The 26,427-nt window shown below is 39.5% G+C and overlaps 2 protein-coding genes across 2 annotated transcripts; one reads left to right on the forward strand and one right to left on the reverse strand.

Moving 5' to 3' along the window:
* Positions 1–591: 591 nt before the first annotated feature.
* alg14 (ALG14 UDP-N-acetylglucosaminyltransferase subunit) lies at positions 592–12,612 on the reverse strand. Its single transcript, XM_051410287.1, has 4 exons — positions 12,410–12,612; positions 10,899–11,050; positions 9,322–9,444; positions 592–1,127 (listed from the first exon to the last, which is right to left on the reverse strand). The coding sequence occupies exons 1-4, from the start codon at positions 12,555–12,557 to the stop codon at positions 897–899; spliced, it is 654 nt and encodes a 217-aa protein (XP_051266247.1). The 5' UTR covers positions 12,558–12,612; the 3' UTR covers positions 592–896.
* A 1,774-nt stretch (positions 12,613–14,386) lies between these two features.
* Positions 14,387–25,868, forward strand: steap2 (STEAP family member 2, metalloreductase). The gene is made up of 6 exons (XM_051410251.1): positions 14,387–14,862; positions 17,367–17,823; positions 18,180–18,346; positions 21,383–21,910; positions 22,572–22,736; positions 23,479–25,868. The coding sequence occupies exons 2-6, from the start codon at positions 17,433–17,435 to the stop codon at positions 23,770–23,772; spliced, it is 1,545 nt and encodes a 514-aa protein (XP_051266211.1). The 5' UTR covers positions 14,387–14,862; positions 17,367–17,432; the 3' UTR covers positions 23,773–25,868.
* Positions 25,869–26,427: the final 559 nt, after the last annotated feature.

Genomic DNA, 26,427 nt, shown 5'->3' on the forward strand with positions numbered 1-26,427 from the left:
AGTTAAATATGAGTGTCACAGCAAAGGGTCTGAATACTTATGACCATGTGATATTTCAGTTTTTCTTTTTTAATAAATTTGCAAAAATTTCTACATTTCTGTTTTTTTCTGTCAAGATGGGGTGCTGAGTGTACATTAATGAGAAATAAAATGAACTTTTTTGATTTTAGCAAATGGCTGCAATGAAACAAAGAGTGAAAAATGTAAAGGGGTCTGAATACTTTCCGTACCCACCGCATTTAGGAATATCTGGCTTGTTTGTAGAAGGACTGTTTTTGCTGTGTAAGGATTAACCTTAAATCTGGATTAAATCATGGTTTCCTTTATAATCTTATTGCACCAAGCTTTATTCATTGTAAATCTCAAGTTCAGTTGTCAGAAAAGCCAGTTTTATATTAGCTCTGCTCTGATCTTTTCAGTCCCAGTTGAAACTCTGATTACTGGCTGACTGATGTACTTATGTAGCTGTTGCACTTTCCATTGATTTCATTATTTAACATTAATTATAATAAAATTATGGAGAATTTCTAGTCTTAAACAGTTGATCAAACATATTAGTAACGTTTTAAAAAGATAGGCTGGATGATAGGATTGTTGTATTTGATTGTATTACAGTTAAAATATCTCATGTTATCTAACAATAAACATGTAAAACAATGCAATTAAGATTCTGATAAGACCTGAAAAGGACCTCCTGTAGGCTATAGAAATGATGCTCCTCAATAATACTTTCTATAATCTTACCAATTATGAATGTTTTTCTATGTAACTGCAAGTATGTTGCACAATGAATCATAACGTATAAACATAATTCAACAATAAAAAATAGCATTTATCCATGACCATTACAACATATTTGATCTTACATTTGTGTATACTTTAGGTAACAGACATTTTCACACTATCCTTCCAAGGAAAATGGATTTGGGGTATTTGTCCCTCAGAGGGGACCACTGTACAAAGAAATAGTCCGATATGGGGTACAGGATCTTCCCCGTGAGTGACAGCGTCCGCACCCGGCAAATGCTTTCAACATAAACTATCAGGACTTTCTTCATTCCCAGAATTCCAAGCAGTAGTCCTGCCACACACAGGGGAACGCAGGTCCCGGGGCCGTTACACAGCACCTGAAACAACACACACACAGAGAGGAGGGGGATAAGCGCATTTCCAGGAAGTGACACCCACATTCATAGAAAGGAGCCTCTGGGAGATGGACATCAGCACATCTGTGACATCATGTTACATGACAGAAACTGGCTAAAGTCTTAAGATCAATATCTGTTTAATCCCTGTGTGTCCAGTACAGAGACACATAACAGGCTGATTTGTTTTTCATCAAGAGATCTAGTTTTTCTTGTGAGATCCAGCTGTCTGTTTGAGCCACTGTAAAAGCTGGCAGCCAAGCACTGTAGTCTCCAAAGAACACACTTTAATATGTTCACTGTATTTCACTGGTTCACAATTCAATACTTTGGCAGACTTGTATATGGAGTCATTTCAGTGCAAGCACAAACAGAATTTTTTTTGTTAGCTTTGATAAAATGGGAAAGAGTACACGGCTATGCTCATGGCCTACATACCCAGAAATCCTTGTGGTCTGAAGAATTCCTTTGAAAGGAGTTGGATTGAATCAGAGGTCTTCTATTTTATATCTAGAGTCTCCCAGATGAGTGCGTCTGAGTTTAGACTGAATTTTGAGAAACTGAATTTGAAAAGTGAATTCAATTGCAATTGCATACAATATTCAGTTTGAATATTTCAAATTCAAAACTATCAAATGCAGATTAATTACACTATGCTAATGCCATACCCAACAGACTTCTGTCTCTTTAAAATATGAATAATGGTAACCATGGTTGTATCAAAGCGTGATTTATTGGTTTGATTTTTATTGTTATATGTGCAAAATGTTATAAGAAAAATAAAACATCAATGATCAAAATACAACCTAATTTCATTGATTTCAATGGGAATCCAACCTGGTGGCAGGCATTAGATAGATAGATGGATAGATAGATAGATAGATAGATAGATAGATAGATAGATAGATAGATAGATAGATAGATCTAATGCCTGCCACCAGGTTGGATTTCAATGGGAATCAATGGGAATCAATGGGATTTCAATGGGAATCCAACCTGGTGGCTGGCATTAGGAATGACTACATAGAAGTATCCAATCTTCTCATTTCCAATCATCTTTTTTTGTTTATGTAGGTTCATATACAGGCATCACTATTAAACTTTCATAACCCCTTGTTGTACATTTAATTATAAAATATTTCTGTTACACATTAACTGAGACTTTTCTCTAACTTTTGCCTTTTCAAGTGAAGCAGTCAGTACGTTCAGGCCTCTTCAGATCTTTTAAAATTGTTCTATTGAAATGATATGTTAAGAAAAAAACACTGCTCACAGCTTTATGTATACAGTCTGTGTTGTGGAGTCTCAGGTAGATGTTGATTCATTTTAGACAAAAACTGTAGAGCTAGAAGACAGTACAGGAAATTATTGTGTGTTAGTTGTTGAGATCTCGTGGGTTAGGAGTGTGGAGGATGTGCAATGCTTAAGCTCTACATGACTGAGCTGAACTGAAGCAATGTGGTGAATGCATAGTCTGACGATGAAAAAGGAAAAGAGAGCAGAAACTGTGTGTGACTCAGTGGCAGCAGTGAAGAAAGAAGGGGGGAGGGGACTGGGATGAAGAAGTGGCCTCAGGGCTGAAGGAGGCTGAGGGAGTTGAGGGAGTTTGGGTTTACAGGAAACCAGAAAGAGCTGCTCTGGAGTCTGGAGAAGTCATCATACAGCTCCACAGTACAGAAACTGTAATATTCTCTGCTCAATGCTCTGGAAACTACAGAGAGCTGCCCCGCACTCTGCACTCAGAGCTTAACACTGTCATTCTTACACCTCAACAACAGACATAGAAGAGTCCCTTAACCTACAAAAAGAACGGTTCATGTAGCAGCAGATGTAAGCATCTGCATCACAAACCTTTCACTTGTTTACTTGTAAAAATAGGTGGTCAGTTTACAGTCTGTGGAGTCTGCCATAAACATCAGTAGATTTCACCACTTGATCTTAAGCCCCCTCTGGCTGCAGTAAGTAGAACTCTCATTTCCCCTGCCCAGACGTTTCCAGGCACTGAGTTTACTCTCATCTGCTAATTGTCAGCTCTCTTATGCTCCTTACAACATAAACAATTAAAAACAGTTAAATGGTAAATGGACCGACCATCGAACCAACAACCTTCCAATTAGTGGACAACTCGCTCTGCCTCTGAGCCACAGCCGTTAACACAGCTCCTGTTGGAGGAATCTGACTTCATGGCCATGTAAACATTAACACTTTAGTGAAGTCTGAGGCTTGCTGAATCAGTGACATCTTTTAAATCACTTCTCAAAATGTACCTTTTCAAAACCTTTATTTATTCTAGCACACCGTTTTATTTCCATCATTTCTCATCTATTTTATTATTGTTGTTGTTTTTATCTTCTATTAGTTTCAGGTATTTTATTCTTTTTAATTTTCCCTAAGTGCTCTGTGCTCCAATAAGTTGAGCAAGCCTCGGTCAGAACCTCGGTAAATGGTAAATGGATGGGCCTTTATTTGTATAGCGCCTCTCTAGTCTTCCGACCACTCAAAGACCACATTCACCCTTTCACACACATTCACACAGTGATGGCATAGCCCATCAAACAGAAACTCACTCATTCATACACATTCACCCAAATCCGGGTTCAGTATCTTGCTCGAGGATACTACTGGTGGGAGGAGCCGGGGATCGAACCAACAACCTCCTGATTAGTGGATGACCTACATATTCTATGTGCTAGGCTAATCTATGTTGAAAAGACAACCACATTTTGAAGACGGTTAAAAGATAAAAGAAACATTTACATAGCCACACAAGTTAGCTCATGTTAGCAAAACACTGGCTAAATAGCTAGCTAATGTGCATCAGTTGTTAACTAGCATCTTGTCTTTTAAAATGTACAATTTTTGTTAATTAATTCATGTGTTTATCATATCCCATCTTAAAATTCATTTGTTTCCTGCTTTACATTTACAGTTTACATTTTGTGACAACAACAGAAGCCTGTATTGGCCTGGCCCCACACACAGCTCCCCTCAACCAGTAGCAGCTGGCCAGATGTGGCATATTTGTGATGAGATATAAAAGTTCAATATTTGTCTTATTCAGAACCTCCCTATAAAAGCACACCAAGTACTTTCTGCAGCGGGGTCTAAAGTGTGGAGATTCTGGTAGCCCCAGCTGGCTGAAGATGGTCAAGTTCTCAGCAGTTGCACCAGTAAAATCCCCTTATTGTAGAATCAGTGCCAGGGTTACGACTGTTCCTCCGCCATGCTACAGTCATAAGCCTGACTGGAACATTCCTGGCATGACTGCCCTGGCACTAAGTCCCCGGCTTTGTTTCCAACCAGCCACCAATAACCAGAGGATTCTGCTGGACACACATCCAGAAAGAGCGGTCACAGGTCTGGAATCTGCTCAACATACAGCTTACACAGACCAGAGGCACGCTACATTATCAGAGGAGATAAGCTGACAGATTCTTACTTACTGACATTTCTGTTGTATTCAGGTTTCACAAAAACTGTGCTCCGATGTCAGGGAAGTCAAATTTTACTTTCTATTGAGGAAGAAAAATGTCCACACTGTGTTCAGTGAATTATTCAGAGTCCAGAGTACAGAGGACAGTTTCTGGAAAATAATGTGCTGCTGAAGTCTTTTAAATAAAGTTTTTGTAAGGAGCACTAATTGACCTCCATTGTATTGGCTGGAGGCAGAAATCTCAGACAGATATCTTACAACTAGGACAAATTAAACCACAAACGTTTAAATAAATAATATGACACAGTCTGAACCTTATCTAAAGTATCAATTCAGTCTCTGGAAAGTAGTTCAGTACATTGATCTTGGCCCATTTAAAGGCCTGATTCTTTTTATGAACATTAAGCCCATCCACCTTTATTTTTATTCAAGGTACATATGGATAGAAAACCAGAGGTCTGGAACAATGGTTCCACTCAAAACTGGTGGAAACGTGGGCCATTTTGCAGCGACCAAGGTCCCAGGAGTCTTGAACAGGACCAGTTCAAGAACCAGAGCTAATTTGGTGGGAAAACACTATGGGAGAAATGGCACAGCTTGCTTTGAATCTGGGCACCAATCATCATCAGCAGTCACCAAGACCTGACATTCCTAATGTGATGATATGTGTCAAGTATTTAATTCACTAGTTTAGTCAAAAACATTCATGTCTGTTTATTTGATCTATATTGATACGCTGGGTGTAGGTTGTTGATTGTGCAGCATAAAGACACAAGTAAAGAGGCAGAATATTATACAAGAGTCTGGTGTGTGTTTACAATGAAACATACCACTGCCAGACTGTATTTGCTTTGTTAACCAGGTCAGGTGAGACCCAACAAACCTGATAAAACTTCCAGACACAATAAATGTGCCTGATTGTTTGTTCTCCAGTCATATTATAAGATAGATTTATCATATGTGAATTGAGCAAACAGTCTGGACTCCAGGTTTAAACAGAGCAGAGACCCAACAAAGATGTCAAGTAGAGTAACTCCAGTACAATATTCAAGACTAAAGCCAGAAACACACTGGCAGAATCCAACAGGCCCCCAGACTGCAGCCGCTATAGTCGTCTGTGTGAAGCTACAGAGCAGCACAGCACAACACACATTAGCAAAGGTGGATCTCTGCATCCTATAATCTCAGTAGCACCCAGATAAGTATAATGTGGTGAAATTCTATATCGGGATAATCATGAATATCTACAAGTGACTTGAAAAAGCTGTGCAGCTCACTAACGTTCAGTCCCATATTAATTTCCTGAAGGGAGAACCCACATCTTTCTAGTGATTCTAAAATCCTAATCCTGTCACCATGGCTGAAGGTTTGGTTTGCCCGTTGTATCCCCCACAAAAAAAGGTTGAGTTGCATTCCTAACTAAAGATCGACAGGGAGATACGATGCCTATGTATTTGTGTCTTAATAAAATGTAAATGTAAGATAAACTGATTTGTTTTTGTGGCATTTTCAGAATGTTAAGTATGTTAATGATTATTGCAATAATATTGGAAAACTATTTTGGTCAGGATGATTGTGACATGAAATTTTCATATTGTCCTGTGACTCCTCAGAATACTTCAATAATAAAAGAAAATGTGTGGAGAATATTTGGCTCATTGGTCACAAAACTATGCATAAAATATGTCACATATTACTAGTATATGTGACACATCTTTATCCACATACATTCAATCACAGTGCATTTTGCTAGCACTCCTACAACAGCATACACTTAGATTCCTATGACCATTAGTCTACTTCTTTGTTGTTTTGAAGGGAATAATGAATAGCATTCAGCACTAATTAAGTTTTCCACTTCAGAATTAGATATTGTTAAATATGTTCTTGGAATAAGAATATCTTTTAAAAGCCAATCTGTTCACGAGACTGAGCTTGTGTAATTCAATGAGCATGATCTTGTTATGCAGCCCAATTTAAATACATTTCAGAAGGAAACATTTTTCAGCGTTCATATTTGTATGTTATCTGCATATAGAGCCTGTAGGTGCAGGGTGGAGTTGAGTGGGTTTGTGTTCTTCCATAGTGAATCAATGTAAGGAGACACTACAGGCAAATCATGGTTTACTTTATTAGGGCCCGAGTACAAATCGTGCGAAGGCCCTATTGTATTTGTAGGAATTCTTCTTATTATTATTATTGTTATTATTCAGACATTTCAAATGGCTTTTTGGAGGCTTTATCATATCCGAAAAGTCCTGAAATTCTGCGCACATCTCAGTCGTGGCGAAACTTGGCAAATTTATGAGTCTCTGACAGATGCGCAGAAAAATGGCTTGACAGCGGAGGAGCATCATCATCCAATCAGCACCAAACTTCAAGTGTCTGATAAGAGTCCCGCCCTGAACACATCTATGTGATAATATTCAGTAAAAGTGATAGCGCCACCTAGTGGCAACCGGAAATATAATTTATTACACTTTTATGTTTTTCTCCAAGCAGATTGGCTGAAATTTGGTCAGAAGACCCTTAGAATGTTGACAATGACATCTTATGAATCTTATGAACTTTTATTGAACTGTGTTGCATGGGTCTCGCATGCGGGTGCGTCAAAATGGCTCGATAGCGGCCTCTACAAACTTTCAAAACAACAGCCCCGATGTCCTGTTTTACGGACATGAATGTAAATTGACAGGCATATGTATCATGTCAGGACGTACAAAAAAGCCTCTTGGAGCCATTACGTTATTAAAATCTTTACATTTGGTCAAGCAGTGTGTCCGTGGCATGCCTTCAAAAATCAGCCTCGACATGACAATGGAAACCCTTCCCCTACTGCTAACCCTGACTGCAGTACAGATTCTCCATTTGGACCCAAACTTCACAAGTTTGTTAAGAGCCCTGGTCTTTAAGTACCAATATTCAGTCTGTCATAGCGTCAACTACTGGCAACAGGAAGTAAGCCTTGTGTGGCGATTGTGATGTGATTTCTGTGAAATTTTCGTAGCTTGGTGTTGTCATGATGTACTGGTGCGTGACGCGACGGCAGCACACCCCGACCTGCACTGAGTGCGAGGGCCGGATCATCACTGCTGTTTTAATTTAGTTTATAGTTTTTATGTTGCTTCCATGTCTTCTTTTAGACTAGTGGAAAAAAATACACATTTCGCTGTTTATTTTTACTACCCTTTGTCTATTTGCATCTATACATTTCACCAAAAGTTAGCATTAGAAAATGCCTAATTTGCATATTTAAACATTATATTTCAGAAAACCTTCATTTGTCACACCAGAAATCTCCACTTCACTTACATACACTAAACCTTCATGTTTTTTTTCCTATCTATATTCTGAAGCTTTTTACAGAGGGCTTTGTTCATATATCATTCACAGCCTGGTTTATATCACATTTTATATGTCACCAAAATTAAACAAAGTTATGAACCTGGTTTTAGCCAATGTTCAGATTTCTGTTCTGGAAATTGTTCAAATAAGAGCATTTTTAAATAGAAAATCACTTTTTTGAATATTTAAACACAATTTCAGAAAACTTGTAATATAAAAAATAATTATCTTAATTTAAGTAATACACTGGGGAAGTTTCATGGTGATATCTGTTGTTCTTCTCCCTATTCAGCTGTTGCATATCCAGTTTTGTACTTCTATAAAGATGGAGGAATCACTTCAAACAGATTATAAAAAGGAGGCTCACAGTATATGCAGCACAGGCTGAGATATCCTGACTCTCTAGGATAGGTCAAGCTCCAAAAATACTAGATGCTGCATTTCCCATAATGCAACTACTGTATGTGTATGTGTATGTGTGTGTGGGGGGGATGTGTGTGTATATACACTATATGGACAAAAGTATTCGGCCGCCTGACCATAATACCAACAGGGACTGAAATAACATTGTATTCAAACACATCTGGTGTCTGGTGAGCTGGTCCCCCTTTTGCAGCTATAACAGCTTCCACTCTTCTTGGAAGGCTTTCCACAACATTTTGGAGTGTTTCTGTGGGAATTTGTGCCCATTCATTCAGTAGAGCATTTATGAGGTCAGGCACTGATGTTGGATGAGAAGGTCTGGCTCACAATGTCCATTCCAGTTCATCCCAAAGGTGCTCGATGGGGGTGAGGTCAGAGCTCTGTGCGGGCCAGTCAAGTTCTTCCACACCGAGCTGCTCGGCCATGGAAACCCATTCCATGAAGCACCAGCCGCATTGTTTTTGTGCTCACATTAATGCCAGTGGAAGTTCGGAACTCTTCAGCTATGGAATCAGCCGAGTGTTGGCGACTTTTACGCACCATGAGCCTTAGCAGACGTTGACCCCGCTCTGTGATTTTACGTGGTCTTCCACTTCGGGGCTGAGTTTCTGTTGTTCCTAAACGCTTCCACTTCCTAATAATATCACTTACAGTTGACCGTGGAATATCAGGTAGGGATGAAATTTCACAAACCTTCTTATTGCAAAAGTGGCATCCAGTACCACGCTTGGAGTCACTGACCTCTTCAGAACAACCCATTTTGCATCACAATTGTTTGCAAATGGAGACTGCATGGCTAGGTGCTTGACTTTATACACCTGTGGCAAGGGGTCTGACTTAAACACCTGAATTCAAGTTGGCCAAATACTTTTGTCCACATAGTGTATGTATATATATATATATATATATATATATATATAAGAGTACAGATTGCTGTGTGAGAACAGCTACCGACTGCTCCCTGGGTCCACTCACCATGTCAGGTCTGAGTCTGAACACCAGAGGAAGGGAGTAGCGCAGGGCGTTCAGTGTGCTGATAACAGAGGAACTCCAAGACTGATGCACCTCTCGGCTCCGTGGGATCCGGCAGATGGTGAACTGGGGAAGAAGGGCACATGTCCTTCAGAGGTGCTCAGAGACATTGCTTTTCTTAATGCAAAAAAATCTGATTCAGAAAAAATGGTGGTCTTTAGATAAAAAAATGAATTGGCTTAAATAAAGGTTCAGTTCGCCCAAATTCCAAGAAATGTACATGTGGCTATGCAAATATTTTGGAGAGAATTCCTGCTTCCAGGTCAACAATGGACAGATATGTAAGAAATTTCATTTGTGGCGCTCAAGCCATTCAAAAGTACATTTGAAACAATGCAAAGTGTATTTCACATCTCTGGTTCCATTCATGCTGGGTACCTTGCATGTCATCATGTCAGCTCTCTCCTGACCATAATTCCTGTCTACATCTGACTTGTACACTCAATAAAGGCAAAGGAAAAAAAGTCTGTGGATTATTATCCTGACAAACTGAGCCTTTAAAAAGGTCCAGTGTGTAGGTTTGATTGATATCTTCATTCAGATAATGTCAAACAAAAGGCTGCACCGATAAGTCTGCTAACCTATTAGCTAATCAACTAATTGGTCTAAACTAAAAAACTAAATTGGTCTGCAATAAAATCTTTACTAGAGAAGCAAAGATGAAGAGTTTACTCATGCCACCTGCTGGTGAATATTAACACTAAACCACAGGCAGTCCCAGCAGTCACTGCGCACACTTATCAGCTTTCTCCCAGTCAATATAAACAATGCTCTGTAATATTCACACATCTGTGCACACTATAACTCACCTAAAACAGGACTTGTATAGTGTGAATTTTTCTCAGATTTTACATTGTATTATATGAATCTGAGGCTTAAATTAATAATAAAAAAAGAAATATGAAATTCTCATAATAAATATAAAGAAAATAATCTGTAGGTAACCAGGTTCTGTTTGAACCAACTGTCTGCTGTAAATGATTTTCAGACCTTACCTGAGATTCTATCAATGTGTTGATTTAGGCCACACAACCTCAAAAGTGGCCCTGTCACAGGGCTCAGAGTTGTTAGCAGTTCCACCAAAAATACATTTAGCCTCTAAACTTCACTTTCATTTCAATAATATGTATTATATATATATATATATATATATAATACATATTATTGAAATGAAATCATATATATATATATATATATATTACAAAAAGCATATATTTTACAAAAAGCAAAGATTAGATAGAAATTCCAAACGTTTCTCTTTTTTTGCTACCCCATCAATCATGACACAGATTTATCTGGTGACCCCCTGATCTAGAGCTCTGGACTAAACTACCCAACTGTATATAAAGTCATTTAAACTAGCTTTTTCACAACAGTAAAATGGTACTTACGATAATTAACAATCTAATAATGTAGGGGGAAAAAATGAAACACATTGGTAGCGAGTATTCAGCAGCGCCCTCACAGTGGTAGGGACAAACCACCACCACCCTAACCTACACCTGTGGACAGCTGTGTACCTGGGACTCAGGGTCTGAGTGTTGTTTAGAGCTTTCAAAGGCACAGATTTTCTCCTCACTCATCCTGTCAGTGTCTGCTATAACATAGTGCCGAGGCATGTATGCTGCAGAAAGGCACTCCATCAACCGCAGGATCTCTGAGGTGTGACCGCCTGGAAAACATACAAGACACACTGTCAGTTACACAGAGACACACACATTGTCAAGACAATAACATTAAAAGGAAGATACTGGCATGGAAGACATTTCTTATTCCAATTTCCATCACAGCTTCTACAGCATCTCTTATACACTCTTATTATACATCTCCAGAGTTACTGTCAGTAAAGAAATACACAGAAAACATCCTTGTTAACGTACTTTGTTAACATACTTTTGGTCTAGGCCCCTTACTTTTAATGAAGAATAATGTTGATAGCATAGAGAGATATTTCAGAACAAAGCCACTCTCACAGAGGAACAGGGCTGCAACTAACTAGATTATTTTCTAGATTATGTCCATCCCAGTTTCTCAAAGTCCAAGGTGAGGTCTTTAAGTGTCTTGTTTTGTCAGTCTAAACACAAAGATATTTAGCTAAATATAGTATAAAACATAGAAAAGCAGGAAATCTTTATATTTTTAAATGTTGAAAAAAGCATTTTCTAATGTTTTTGCATGAAAAATGACTTTTGTAATAAGTGTTTCATATTGCAGTGGCTGTTACAAAATGTGGGAGTTGTACTTTTTATGAAGTGCTTTATGAATGAACTGAAGCTTTTTGATGGACTTTTTTCAGGAGCCCTGTCTGAAGATCAGTAAGATGAGTAACTGTAACGCCAAGGGGCCACCACAGGTCATAGCAGTCTCATTTAACATTCGGGAAGTTTAAAAACATGACGTGTACAAATGATCCATGATCCATCCATTTTGGTTGATTATTATGTATGTATTTATTTATTAGACATTTAAACCCCCTCATTTTGTAATCACCACTACAACAATCATTTATTACAAAACACAGTGAACTGTATTACATATTGCATTCAGACTGTTTATTATTAACTCAATTATTACATAATGCAGTGTTATCACATCATGTGTTGTTGCACATTTTTAGGTTTTTTACAATTTTCTGACACATACATATTTTGAATTTCTTATTTTCTACATTGTGTTATATTCTATAATATACTGTACATTTTTATGTATATTGTAATTTGATGCACATATTTTCAACTTGACCAACTGTAACGCCACTAAAGCCCCCCCCATTACCAACATTTTGGTACAGTCCAGTAGATCGTTAGCGTGGAAGCTAAGGAAGTCAGCTAACTTAACTGTTAGCTAATGGCGAGACTTGAAAACATATTGTGCTTGGTCGCCATTGTGCGTAGAAATAATGTGTGATATGTCGGAAAGTAAAACATATCGGTTTAAGTCTGTAGAATATGACTGAAGTAGCGTTTAAGTGTGCTGACAGCAGATAGCAGCACTTAGCACAGTGCTAACGCTACATGAGTAATGTCATTACCTGATCCCGCAACGACAACAACAGCGACCGGACCTTTAGCTCCAGGTCGACACTTTGACCCTGTCTTCACAACTATATATAACCGGATAATAAATAACAAACACAAAAGTAAAACAGCAAACACAACAACTTCTAGCAGGAACGCCATGTCGGCTACGGAAGCTCTGTAGGACCATACACACTGTCAATGTGTAGGACCCAATCAGATGGGAGGGGTTGCTTTATCCCTGAGTGCAGTCTTTCAGGCAGAACTTCCTCCCAGGCTCCCAGTACAACCTTCCATCAACTGCACCCAGCAAGGATGGAAGCCCATTTCCGCCAGTGTGACGGAAAAATTAGAAACCTTCTTTCAAAATAATGACTTAGTATCTAACATCAGTATGCACTGTCTGTCACTTACTGCTACACTGTTACACTGAATCACTGAAACCATGTTTGTGTTTGTGGCCACTCAGCTGGTGGCAGGAAACGTTTTCAAGAGTGGACACTGTCAACGTTCAAACCTAAAATGAAGGAGGTTCATTTACAAACTATTCATGATATTTATCCTTGCAGTGAATTATTAAGAGTAAGATTTAATGAAGATACTAATGTATGTACATTTTGTCAAAAATATATTGAACATCTTTCATACACCTGTAATATTGTTTTTTTTATTGTTGTAATATAAGACAGAATCCATGGGTGGTTAGTTAAGAGTGTAATTCCTGTTTTGGAATATCACACTGTTAAGTTTGGATGTTAATGTTGAATTTTGGTGTACTAATAGTTTGATTACAGGTATACGTGTAGATTTTTTAAAGTTGCTCCAAGCTTTAAATGACTTGAAAATATTTGTTTCATCCTTAAAGGTGTGTAGGATTTAGTGGAATCTAGTGGTGACTTAATGGATGTCAACTCCCTTGCTTCACCCGTGTGAACGCTTCTAGACCCAATGTTTTGTTCATTCTGGGCTACTGTAGAAACATGGTGGACTCTATAGAAGGTGACCTACTCCCTCTGAAGATAAAAACAGCTCATTCTAAGGTAACAGAAACACAACAATTCTCATTTTAGGTGATGCACTAATGAAAACATTCCTATGAATATTTCATTTCTGACAATAGATCTTCCTAAATGTTACACACTGGAACTTTAAGAAAACTGATTTAAAAAAAGCCTTAAGTCTCTCTGAATTACTTTTGTTATATATTGATTTAACATCTTTTATCATCAACCTATTATTTAATATTTGTTTCTCTTTTCTGATTCACTATTACACTATTGAATACACTATTCAGCTTGGATTTGCTGAGCAACCACTGATACTGATGATGCTTGTTTATTAAACTTCTTCAAATAACAAAATAAAAATAAACATATGAATGTATGTGTGTGTATATATACATATAAATACACCGATCAGCCCCATACGCAACAAACTGCTCTGCACTGTGTGTTCTGACACCTTTCTATCAGAACCAGCATTAACTGTTTCAGCAGTTTGAGCTACAGTAGCTCGTCTGTTGGATCGGACCACACGGGCCAGCCTTTTCTCCCCACATTCATCAAAGAGCCTGTCTCCGGTTCACCGCTTTTTCTTCCTTGGACCACTTTTGATAAGTACTGACCACTGCAGACCAGTAACACCCCACAAGAACTGCAGTTTTCGTCTAGTCATCACAATGTGGTCCTTGTCAAAGTCGCTCAAATCCTCACACTGCCCATTTTTCCTGCTTCTAACACATCAACTTTGAAGACAAAATATTCACTTGCTGCCTGATATATCCCACCCACTGACAGGTGCCATGATAACCAGATAATCAGTGTTAATCACTTCACCTGTCAGTGCTCATATATATATATTCTAAGTATGCATAGAGTATACATGGACTATATATAGGAGTGAACTTGAGGAGTAATCTTTCCATTCCCAGTTTATTTTTTCACATTAGTAAGAAAACAGAGGATCATTCCCAGGCTGTCAAATATTGACACTTTGGGTTGATGGTTTGAAGCTTTGGGACTCAAAGCGTTGATATAAAACCAGGGAATGAGAGTCAACGATCCACTATCTTTCTTGGCTCTGATTGGTTGTTTTCGTTCAGGGTTAGGGTTATCCCGGTACATTCTTGCAAATGCCATTAGAAGCACTAGGAGGAGCCAGAAGAACCTGATTTTTTTCACAGATTATCTGTCTCGTGTACTACTGTCGGGATATATGGAAAGTTTCAGCAAATATAACAAAACGTTTTTTACGTTATTAACGTTATTTTTAGAAGGTTACCTACTGCAGCTTTAAAGAAAAGCTGGTATCTCCAATCTTCCCTACAGGACGTGAACGCAGCACGTGTTCAGGCAGTGGAGGCAGAGCAGCACCAGGATCAGGATCAGGATCAGGATCAGGATGGGCAGCTCGCATCTGGTCTGCGTCTCTGCGTTAACGGCAGCATCCTCGTGCAGCTCGATGATAGGTGGGTACCGCACTATCACACTCATCCAGTGTGTGCACTCTCGTCTCTGAACCAGGAAATGTGTGTGTTGTCAGCAGCTGGCTGTGTGTGTGTGTGTGTGTGTGTGTGTGTGTGTGTGTGTGTGCGCGCGCTCTCTGTCTGTTGTGTGGCTCTGGAGCAGCGGCCGTGCTGCAGCGCTACAGGTGCACTGCGCACACACGGCCGCGTCCTTCACCAGATCACTGTCTCAGCAGACAGAAGGTCGTTAGAGGACGCAGCTTCTCCCCGGAGACGACTGTTACCGAGCTGCTACAGCTCATGATGCACAGCTATTGGAGGACAGCAGGGACAACACACCGGCCCAAGCCTGGCTGACCCCCGCACACGCAGTCACATACAGTAACTAACTAAATACATCAATCATTTAGTTCAATTCAGTTTTATTTGCGCCAGTTCATAACAAAACTTTTCAAAATACAGCAGGTCTAGACCGTACTCCTGGTCACTCCTAACACTCATAGGATAAATAATAATTATGATTATAATGATAATCATATTATTATTATTATTATTATTATTATTATTGTTGTTGTTGTTGTTGTTGTTTTTGTTGCACTGGGCATTGAATAGTTTTGGTGCCACTTTCTACTGTAGTCCAATGCACAATATGGTGGAACTGTTGGGTCTCTGTAATGTTTAAAGAGTTCGGTCTAGACCTGCTTTGAAAAGTGTCCTGAGATAACTTCTGTTATGATTTGGCACCATACAAATAAAATGCAATTTAATTTAATTGAAATTGACTATGATAAAAACATTATATTGTGGTAATTATCATTTTTGCATCGCAAATTTAATTTTCTCTGAAACGAATCATAATCATTACTGGTCATCATTACTACATTACTGGGAATGAGACTCAATCAGCTGTCTTTTATCAGAATGACTGACTCCACTTTTAAGACATAAACAAATAGTCTGCTTGGAACAATAATGTGTGTCTGCAAAGATAATAATATAATATCCACTTTAAAAAAACATCTACTTCTTCTGCCTCATTAGGAATTCCAGAATTGATGAATATACAAATGTAGATTTCTAAAGTTTTCCTGTTGGACACGAGATGTCTCCTACTTCACTGTAAAGCCCATTCTCCGTGTATGTGCACTGGTGGCTTCAAGTCTCTACACCACACTGTACAAGTTGCATACTGGACCAGGTTATAGTTACACTTTAACCTGGTCCAGTATGCAACTTGAATTCAATTCTGCTTGCTACCTTCCTTTCTACAAATTTAAAAAATGCATCAGAGATCTGCAAAGGACAGTGACTTTAGTAGACGTGGCCTTGACACTGACCACTGTGATTAACAGACTGACCACAACAGCGTGGCAGAAACAGCGAGCTGGTAGTCATAACTAACCAGCCATGAGCAGCTGCTGTCAGGCTCTGGAAACACAGAGATCCATTGGAGCTTTTACAGTATCCAGAAGCACATTATCAGCTGTTTGTAAAAGTTTTGTTGTGCTACCTGCATTGTAGCTGAGCTAACGGCTCAGAGAGGTTAACTCTCCGTAATGTGTGTGGGGGGACTGTCAGTGTATGGAATCAAGTTAAAGATTGCAGCATCTAAAGTCGGAACCAATGCTACCATAAACCTGTGAATGATGCGTCTCCATCAGTCTACATTTGAAAATGAGCGCAGCGTTCACAGACTCCCACATTTTAAGTGATGGCTTGGGCAGGTGGGTTGCCCTCCTCTGATTAGAGCGCTGTTTTTTTTATATAAACGTCATGACCTAAAGTAGTCCCAAATGGTTGACTCTATGTCAGCATTGGCCTTGCAGGGTTCAGGTTGATTTAAAACAGTAGAGGGCGTGTTGAACTATTTTCAACCTGTGAAATGCTGATTTTCATAAATTTGGTAAGAATGTAAATATTAAAGGTCTGTCCAGTGTGTAACATTAAGAAGGATCTATTGTCAGAAATGGAATAAAATATTTATAGATATGTTTTCATTAGTTAATGATCACCTGAAAATGAGAATAATTGTGTTTTTGTTACCTTAGAATGAGCCATTTTTATCTACAGAGGGAGTGGGTACTGTTCTACAGAGTCGGCCATGTTGAACCGCCATGTTTCTACACTAGTTTAGAATGGACAAACCAAACACTGGCTATACATAGGGCTTATCACGTTTTTCGCGAGTTTCGTGGCCAACATAGCTTCTCCTACACTCTAGTTGGGTCAAGCAGTTTCAGTTGGCTACAATCTGCTTCACCGTTAAATGCCACTGGTCCTTTAAGTCAAAATTTAAATAAAAGGCATACAATCGGAGCATGTGTATCACTCATTGTATGCTGCTGTTGTTTGCTGTGCTGTTTGATTTCATTCTCCCGCTACAGGAAAACAGCTAATGGCCCGAGTCAATGCATAATCATCCTGCCTGTGATCATGTGTAGGGTGGCAAGAATACATTTCCAAGAAATCCTAATCCGTTAACAGTGCTTTCCTCCTACCTCCCTTAGACACAGTGAAATCCTCCTAAGCAAAAAAAAAAAAGAACAAAGAAGAAGAATTGACAGGGAGGAAGGATGGACTCCATCTCTATGATGGCCGGCCGCAGGAGTCCTGTGTTCCTCACAGCCTCCTCCTCCCACCACCTCCACCATGCCCAGGCCTGTTTTCTGCCCAACGGCATGAAGAATGGAGTAGGAGATGTGGGGAGCGCTCGTCTCCCTGCCCAACCCGCAGTGGCCATCCTGGGCTCAGGTGACTTCTCCAAGTGCCTGACCATACGCCTGCTGCGCTGCGGCTTCCATGTGGTAGTGGGCAGCCGCCATCCCAAACTGGCAGCCCAGTCATTTCCCCATGTGGTGGATGTGACGCACCACGAAGACGCAGTGGGGAAGGCCAGCATTGTGTTCCTGGCAATCCGCCGTGAGCATTACTCTGTCCTGTGGGACCTCAAGCATCTACTGGAAGGTAGACACCAACACACATAGTCTCCAAAATTGTATGCAACAATGTACTAGAATTTAAAGGGATCACATTCATACTACACATCGCTAAACACAAGGGTAGTTAGAGTCAGAGTCATCACCAATCCCATATAGCCTAGGGAGACCTATGTGCCGCTGCAGTTGTAGCTGACAGCCCAAGTTTAGAATATAATTCAATTCAATTCAATTTTATTTGTATAGCGCCAATTCATAACAAAAGTTATCTCAGGACACTTTTAAAAAAGAGCAGGTCTAGACCGTACTCCTTATAAAATGATTCATTATATTATTTAATGCCTTTAACTACAGAAGTCGTGTGTTTGTCTTTTTGTCCTGCAGGCAAGGTCCTGGTGGATGTGAGCAACAACAGGAGGGTGAACCAGTATCCAGAATCTAATGCTGAGTATCTGGCATCGCTGCTGCCAGACTCCATCGTGGTCAAAGGATTCAATGTCATCTCAGCTTGGGCCATGCAGCAGAGCTGTCCCAAAGATGCCAGCACACAGGTACTATCAAACATATTCTATTCTTTGAAAGGAACAAGCCTTTTCTGGAGTTATCAGTGACTTTCCACAGCCGTCAACAATGAATGGAGTTGTTTGTTTTGTTCAGCAAGGTGGCTCAGTTATCATCAAGTCAATGGCCCTTCAGTCACATGCTCACAGGTGGTTGTGTAAAAACAGGGCGAAAAAAAAGGCCCTATTTTCATGTGACTGAAGTGCCACACTTAAATCTTGTGATGGCATGACAACTGAGCAAACTCCATCCACTGAAGAAGGCCATGGCTTGTTGTTAAAAGCTCCAAAACACGCTTGTTGGTGATAATTATTTTGTCAAAATTCCAAAGGTCAAAAAATAAACATCCATACTCACATGTTGCCTTTCAGAGTATTGTAGATTGCTGTGTCTAAGTTTGATGCACTTTGTTTCAGTAAAAGTAGAAACAAGTCAATGTGCATTGGAAAGCAGTGGGGCAGACTCCATTTCAGAGTCCATTTCAAAGCTCACTACAAGGCATCATGATTTGTCAGATCTGCGTTTTCTCTTAAAGCAAGAGTTGGCAGCCAGCCATGTGACAGTTTGCCTCTCTCGCTCTCTGACACATTAATTCTGTTTTAATTTAGGCACAAATTATTAAAAAAAGCCCAGCGAGCCTTCACATCCAGAGCAAATTAATTCCTATACAGGACACTCACAACAGCGGAGCTCCTGCATGTAAGAATAAATCCTGAATTAATCCCCCAGCCAGTCAGCTGTCCTTATCAGCAGTTTGGATTATAAAACTGCAGGTCACAACTTTAGCCCTGCTGTTAAGAAGCTTCTTAAAACTAAAATGAAAGGCATTAAAGCTAGTGATAAATTTCATGGAGAACTCTTTATATCAGGAATATTGCAGCTGTAAAAAAAATATTCATTTCAGGATTCAGCAAGGGAAAAAAACACTAGATGTATCTGCTAGTGAACAAGTTATGGCAACTCCCAAGTTCCATCTTTACTTGAGATCATTGGTTCTCGTCATTGGTGTAGAACAGCTGATGTTTTACCCTTTCAGAACTCTTAAATCCATTCAAATTAAACGGGCTGAGAAGGGAACAACTCTTATTGTTTAACTGTTCACAGCTTATAGTCAGCTATATTCAGTCACAAGCCATGCAGAAAGGTTGGGAAGCAGTGCTTTAGATCATATCAACATCGATGCTTTCCTGAATAGGCATACATAGTTTTGGATGAATAAGTAGCAACATTTCTGATGGACTTGCTGTAGGTTGTAACTGTAGGAATATAAATATTGAAAAATATTGCATCATGTTTTGTTTGGCACACTGTATCGATTCTCAAAAACGCTATCAATGTTGGTGTTTAAACCCCAAACCACTAGACAGCAGTGTTGTAAATGTGTGGAGTTGCATAAAAAAATCCTTTCATTCAGTTTATGCATATAGTCGTGAGTTCTTTAGAATATTACAGTTTTCCTAAAATTTTATAAAAAAAAAACACAATATATCGTCTTGCTCACAGAATCGCAATATATTGCAATACATTGAATTGTAACCCCTGTATTGAAATACCTATCATAGCGCCAGATATACTCAGCCCTAATGATCTGTAATAACAGTGGTTTTCAACCTTGACCCACATTGATTGACAGTAGAGACTATATATTCCTTCCCTTTACCAGTTCCAATTCCTGAACTTTGCGTATTTGCCAATACCAAGTAACAATCCGATACATACTTATTAAACACAATGAGGTGCACAGACAAACGTACCTGCAAATACCCAATTTTTAGGCAACACTGGAGGAATTTGGTATTGGACCAACTCTAACTGACAGTAATTTGAAACGAAACAGTAAGGTTATTAGTATCAAGAAAATCGAGCACTTGAATGTTGAATGAAATAAATAACATTTATGGTATATTTTGACAGAAAATTACTTTTTGACACACAGGGAGGGCACATGTGTAACTGCTGCTATGTTTTTCTTATTGTCAATAAATCCCATGCAAGGGGACCAACCAACAACATGTTATTCTGTTTCTCAAAGGTCCAGTGTGTAACATTTAGGAAAATCTATTGGCAGAAATGGAATATAATAATAATAATAATAATACATTTTATTTATAAGCGCTTTTCTAAATACTCAAAGACACTTTACATAAAAACATAAAAGCAGCAAAACAACATCAAATAGTAAAACATTAAAACCACATCAGACTATGCAACATTAAAAGCAATTTTAAAAAGGTGTGTTTTTGTAAGTGAATATATAATATATAATATTCACAGGTATTTTTTGATCAGTACATAATCACCTGAAAATAAGAATGCTACAGATGCTGTGGGTCACCTTCCATAGAGTCTGGTGTGTTGAACCGCTATGTTTCTACAGTAGCCCAGAATGGACAAACCAAACTCTAGATAGGGCCTTATGCGTTTTTTTGCGAGTTTTGTTGCAACCCTAGTTTTTCCAACACACTTGGTTGAGTCATGGGGGTTTCAGTTGGTTGTAATCTGCAATCTCACCACTGGATATCACTAAATCCTACACACTGATCCTTTAATACTTTCTGACATCCCTACTTTGTCTGTTGCTCTCAGCTCCAAGGTCATTGGTTTGTATGTAAATCTTTAAATACACCTCACAAATTAGTAAGAATAGTTTCACTGTTAAAAAAGGCCCAGTATTTTCTCAAAAGAGCTAACCACTGTAGTTTTTATAAAATGTTGCACAAACAGGAGGAAATTGTGCATTCGTTGGGGAATATTTTCAGTGGCAGATTACTTAAGCAAGTATTTGGGGGCAGCAGGACAGTGTATTTAGGACTGAATCTAAATAAAGTACTGTGTGTGTTCATGATAATGAAGGAACATATCACCCAGTGCAACAGCATGGCTCACTGATGTCTTTTATGGCATCAATGGAGCTCTGTGGTACAGAGGAAGAAAATATACTCTATATGCCCTTTTGCTCCATCCCCCCGGTTGACTTCACTGCAGCTCTAATCAGTCATTCTCTCTGTAATCCTGTCTCTGTGTAGGTGTTCATTTGCAGTGACTCAGTGGAAGCTAGACAGCAAATTATGGAACTTGCCCGCCATCTCAACTTCCAGCCAGTGGATATGGGGACCCTGTCTTCTTCGCGAGACATTGAGAACATGCCCATACAGTTATTTCCTGGCTGGAAGGGCCCTGTCCTCGCTGCAGTGGCCCTCTCCATCTTTTTTTTTGCCTACTCTTTTGTAAGAGACATCATTCACCCATATGTGAAATACAAGCAGAGTGATTTCTACAAGATCCCCATAGAGATGGTGAACCGAACACTGCCCACTGTTGCCATCACTCTCTTGGCCCTGGTGTACCTGGCAGGGCAGCTGGCGGCCGCCCACCAGCTCTACTACGGTACCAAGTACAGACATTTCCCACACTGGCTGGAAGGCTGGCTGCAGAGTCGGAAACAGCTGGGCCTCCTGAGCTTCTTTCTGGCTGCTGTCCACGTTCTCTACAGCCTGTGTCTGCCCATGAGGAGGTCTGAGAGGTACCTGTTGCTCAACACCGCCTACCAGCAGGTCAGTTGGAGGCAGGATTCCGAACACTGTGTTTACACTGTTACTCAAAAATTTGACCTTCTACCCAGTCAAAGCAGGCATTTTCGTTCAAAAATTAAGAGTAGTTCAACATTTTAAGAAATCATTTTTCTACAATGATACCAGTATCTGAGGCGTAGGAGGTAGGAGGTCCACTAATCTGAAGGTTGGCGGTGTGATCCCTGGCTCCTCCCACTGTATGTCCTTGAGCAAGATACTGAATCCCATATTGCTCCCAATGTTGTGCATTGGTGTGTAAATGGCCTTAGTTTCCATTTCTGATAGGCAGTTGGCACCTTGCATGGCAGCCGCTGCCATCAGTGATGAATGTGTGTGACATGTAGCGTAAACGTAAGTGCCTGGAAGACTAGAAAGGTGTATATTACAGAGTACAGAGAGCTAGTTCTGAAGAAGTATGATCTCTTTCCATAGTATCTGTCTATACTCATGCTGCAGCGTTCTGAATCAACTGTAATGTCATAATGGAGTTATTGGGGCAGTCTGATAATAAGGAATTGCTGTAATCCAGCCTAGTAACAAAGCATGGACTAGTATTTTTGATAAATGTGATTTCTCATTTTTCATTTCACGTAAAGAACTTGAAAGAAATATAATGATTGTGGAGCATCCTCTGTGTTGGCAGGTCCATGCTAATGTGGAGAATGCGTGGAATGAGGAAGAGGTGTGGAGGGTGGAGATGTACGTGTCCTTTGGGATCATGAGCCTTGGGCTCTTGTCACTCCTGGCAATCACCTCCATCCCATCTGTCCATAGCACACTCAACTGGAGGGAGTTCAGCTTCATACAGGTACATACAGACCAGGTTTTCAAACTCTGACACTGGATTACTCTGATCCTGTAAATAACGTGATGGCTCTCACAAGTTCTGGGGTTATACAAAGCTGAGCTTTTTCTCTGTTACCATGATTTCTAAGCTGATTTATCCACAATGGACATGGAGATAATTATATCCCCAGAAAGTGTAAGTTACACTAAATATGTATCTGTTTAGATTTGACTGAGTTATGGATCAGATAGAAAGGAGTATGGTTTATGATGCAAACTGGGCACTTTTAAAGTAATTTAAAGGGACAAGTTCAAATCAAAAATGCATATGATTGATATGATTGATTGATGACTGTAGTGTTATTTATCCATCTAGACTGCTTTGCTGTGAGTTGCTGAGTTTTGGAGATATCGGCTATAGAGACGTCTGCCTTCTCTCCAATATAATGTAACCAGAAGCACTCAGCTTGTGGTGCTCAGAGTACCAAAAATGTACATTTGAAAAAGTCAACAGCAATGTCTCCAGAAATCATGACCACGTTCATCAAGGTCATCCACAGACCTTGTTGTGAGCAGTTTTATGTAGGAAGTATTTGATGCTTTGATCACCTCATCTGGTTCAATTGTATTGGAGGGAGGGCAGGTGTCTTCACGGCCGATATACAGTCTAGATGGATAAATCTAAGTGTGATCTGGTGTTTGCTGTATGATCACAGGAGTTGTTACTGCATGTACCATCATGAGTCTTCCTGTCATTGCTCCAGTCCACTTTGGGCTACATTGCCCTGCTCATCGCCACCCTCCACGGCCTGCTGTTCGGCTGGAAGCGAGCCTTTGACGAGGAGGCATACCGTTTCTACCTGCCCCCCAGCTTCGTGGTGGCCCTGGCCCTGCCAGTGTGCGTGATACTGGGGAAGGTGCTGATGCTGCTCCCCTGCGTGGCCCGCAAGCTCCACCAGATCCGCCGGGGAATGGACAGCAGTCAGTACCGGTGTCAGCGGATGGAGCCGGCGGGCTTGGCTGTTCAGGTTTCACCTGAGAGAGTTACTATCATGTGATCACTGGAGAACAGAGCTGTCTGCTCTTGTATTGGGATTTACACATACTGCCATAGTTAGCAAATGAACACTGTTTATTAATGTGATTCCCATTGAGAGGGCATATCCTTACTTTGTGACTGTGAACTGTTTTTGCTGACATGTGCAGTGTGTACTTGTGTACGTAGCTGTTATTGATCTTGTATGACCATTATCTTACAGTTTGCACATCTGAACTGTAAAAATTAATATTCTTCCCATGACAGTACTTTGACAATATTTCACCGATACTTTGTTCCTGTCCCTGTGTTCTGACAGACATTATAGTGTGCTGAGTGTTTATCATTAGTACTTCAAAGGGTCATTTTACTAGTTCTACTTAACCTGTGAAAACAGTATAATGTGCCATGTCTAGGTAAATAACCCATATGATGTCAAGGAGGGTGGAGAATATAGATTCAGAACAGTAAGCAGGGATGGTCCAATGAAAAGACAATACTAATATAAGTTGCATTATGGGAATTGTAGGACCCAGTGCTTTTGGAGCTTACCACTGAGTTGCATAATGGGAAGTGGAGGATCTAGTGTAAAACCTTTGCTGCAATTGCTGCACAATTATTGCCGGTTAGATTTGTGTCCCAGGGCATGACAAGAATCGCCTGGCCATCACTTGATCAAAGAGCTGATTGGCTCTTAGTTTTGACAATAAACTATTATATATAATATTTTCCTAATTTTCTGTGTGATTTAAATATTTAACTCTAGATTGTTGCTGTTTCATGTCTCATGTTGTGCAATGAAGTTTTAATCTGTTAAACAGATCTTGTGTGGTTGATAATAATAATAAAGTTTATTTATACAGTATATCCAAACATAGTCTGCAAACTATAGGTAGCCTAAGGATGATCTAACAGGATGCAAAACTATAACTTCCTGTTTATTCTTTGAAGGCTGCTCTTTGGAAACTGACTCGACTGCAGCTTTTTGTCACCGCCTCCTGCTGCTGCCGCCCAATCTCGTCCACTTTCCAGGCGGGGCACAGTTCATCTCGAATGAGCCTATTCACATCTGGAAGCTACCCAGTACAACCACAGTCAGGCCACTGAGCAGCTCCACTACCACCACTGAGGTGCTGGTAATGAGGGAGGGGCAAGTGCTGCCTTTCACTTTTCCCATTAAGAGTCAGAACCGATCTTTAGGCCACCACTGCCTAGGATCCAGTGTTTTTTGAACTTACTACTGAATTGCATTATGGGAAATGTATGATTCAGTGTTTTTTAGCTTACTGCTGAGTTGTATTATGGGAAATGTATGATCCAGTATTTCTGGTCCATACTAGGAACAGACTTTTTCTTTTTTCTTTTTATCTGTCTCCTCGCTTCATGGAAGTGCAATAGTAAATTGTAGTACCACTTTAATTATGCACAGTTTTTCTGCTTGTGGGTTGACAAAGTTCATACAATATAAATGTCTTTCAGTGGTGGTTTTATTCTCACAGCAAAATAATGGGAAAACGTGTAAAGGACACAGAAAAAAATCATTTATTTATCAGGTTAGTAGTTCCTGTTATCTCTTTCTGTGCTGTTCTTATCTTTGGTGACAATGTCACATTTCATACTGTAAAGAGATGTTATGAAGTATTTGATGATTCTGCAATATCACAGTGTTGTGTTTTTTCTGTCTGTCTGTCTGTCTGTCTGTATTACTGTAGAAAAGAATGTTGTGTCCATCTGTCATGCTTTGATTAATGAGATCCATGGCATTGTGTTTTAACATATTATTTGTCTCTTTACTGAGAGCAGCTGATGCAGTTTGTGAAGCTGTCACTGAATTACAGCAAATTCAGTTTGTTAGTCACATTATACATAGATAACCCTGGTCCTTCTCAGTGTATTAGATGTATGTGTGCCAGTGTTTTATAGTGGGCCCATACTGTCCCCTTGTATACAGTGTGTAACAAATATCATCAACTACTCAGTTCATTCATTTTATTGAGTTAAATTTCCTTATCTGAATCACAACTCTCAAAACCTTTTAAATCAACCAGTCCTTTCACTTGCATAACCACGCAGCAGTAATGTAACTGTAACAGGAAATAAAGCAAAATGTGATGTTCATTTGATGTGATGGATCATCTGTAAAGCACTGGTTTCCAACTTCAGGGTCGGGACCCACACTAGGGTCGCCAAAGCTAACAGGGTGTCACAATCTTGATTTTAAGGTGTGTAAGAAATCTTTAAAAATATACAGTGGGTATACACAGCTATCTCAGCATTTCTGTGAAGAAAACTAAAAAAGTTAGAAATAGTTATTTTTAAAGTTAGATTATTATTTAAGATGTAAACTTTAGTTACTCTAATAAAAACGCCTCGTCCTGCATTAGAAAAGTACAAACAAACAAAGAGCTGATAGAGGAATGAGAAGAAAACACTGAATTTGTCAAAAGGCAGCCTCAGTATGTATGACTGTTAAAAAACAACATACTACAGACAGACAATTGTATACAAAGTTCCTAAAAATATCAGGAAAACTCATTTTGGGTTCATTGTACATTTTATCAGTTGTTCTCTTGTGTTATTGTTATGCATTGACTATAATATGAAATATCCTTAAAATATGTCACTGAGAAAGTTTACTACATAGAAAAGTGGAAAAAGGGAACCACTACTCTAAATT

The sequence above is a fragment of the Dicentrarchus labrax genome, unplaced genomic scaffold, assembly GCF_905237075.1.
Source record: "Dicentrarchus labrax unplaced genomic scaffold, dlabrax2021, whole genome shotgun sequence".
Classification (NCBI taxonomy): domain Eukaryota; kingdom Metazoa; phylum Chordata; class Actinopteri; family Moronidae; genus Dicentrarchus; species Dicentrarchus labrax.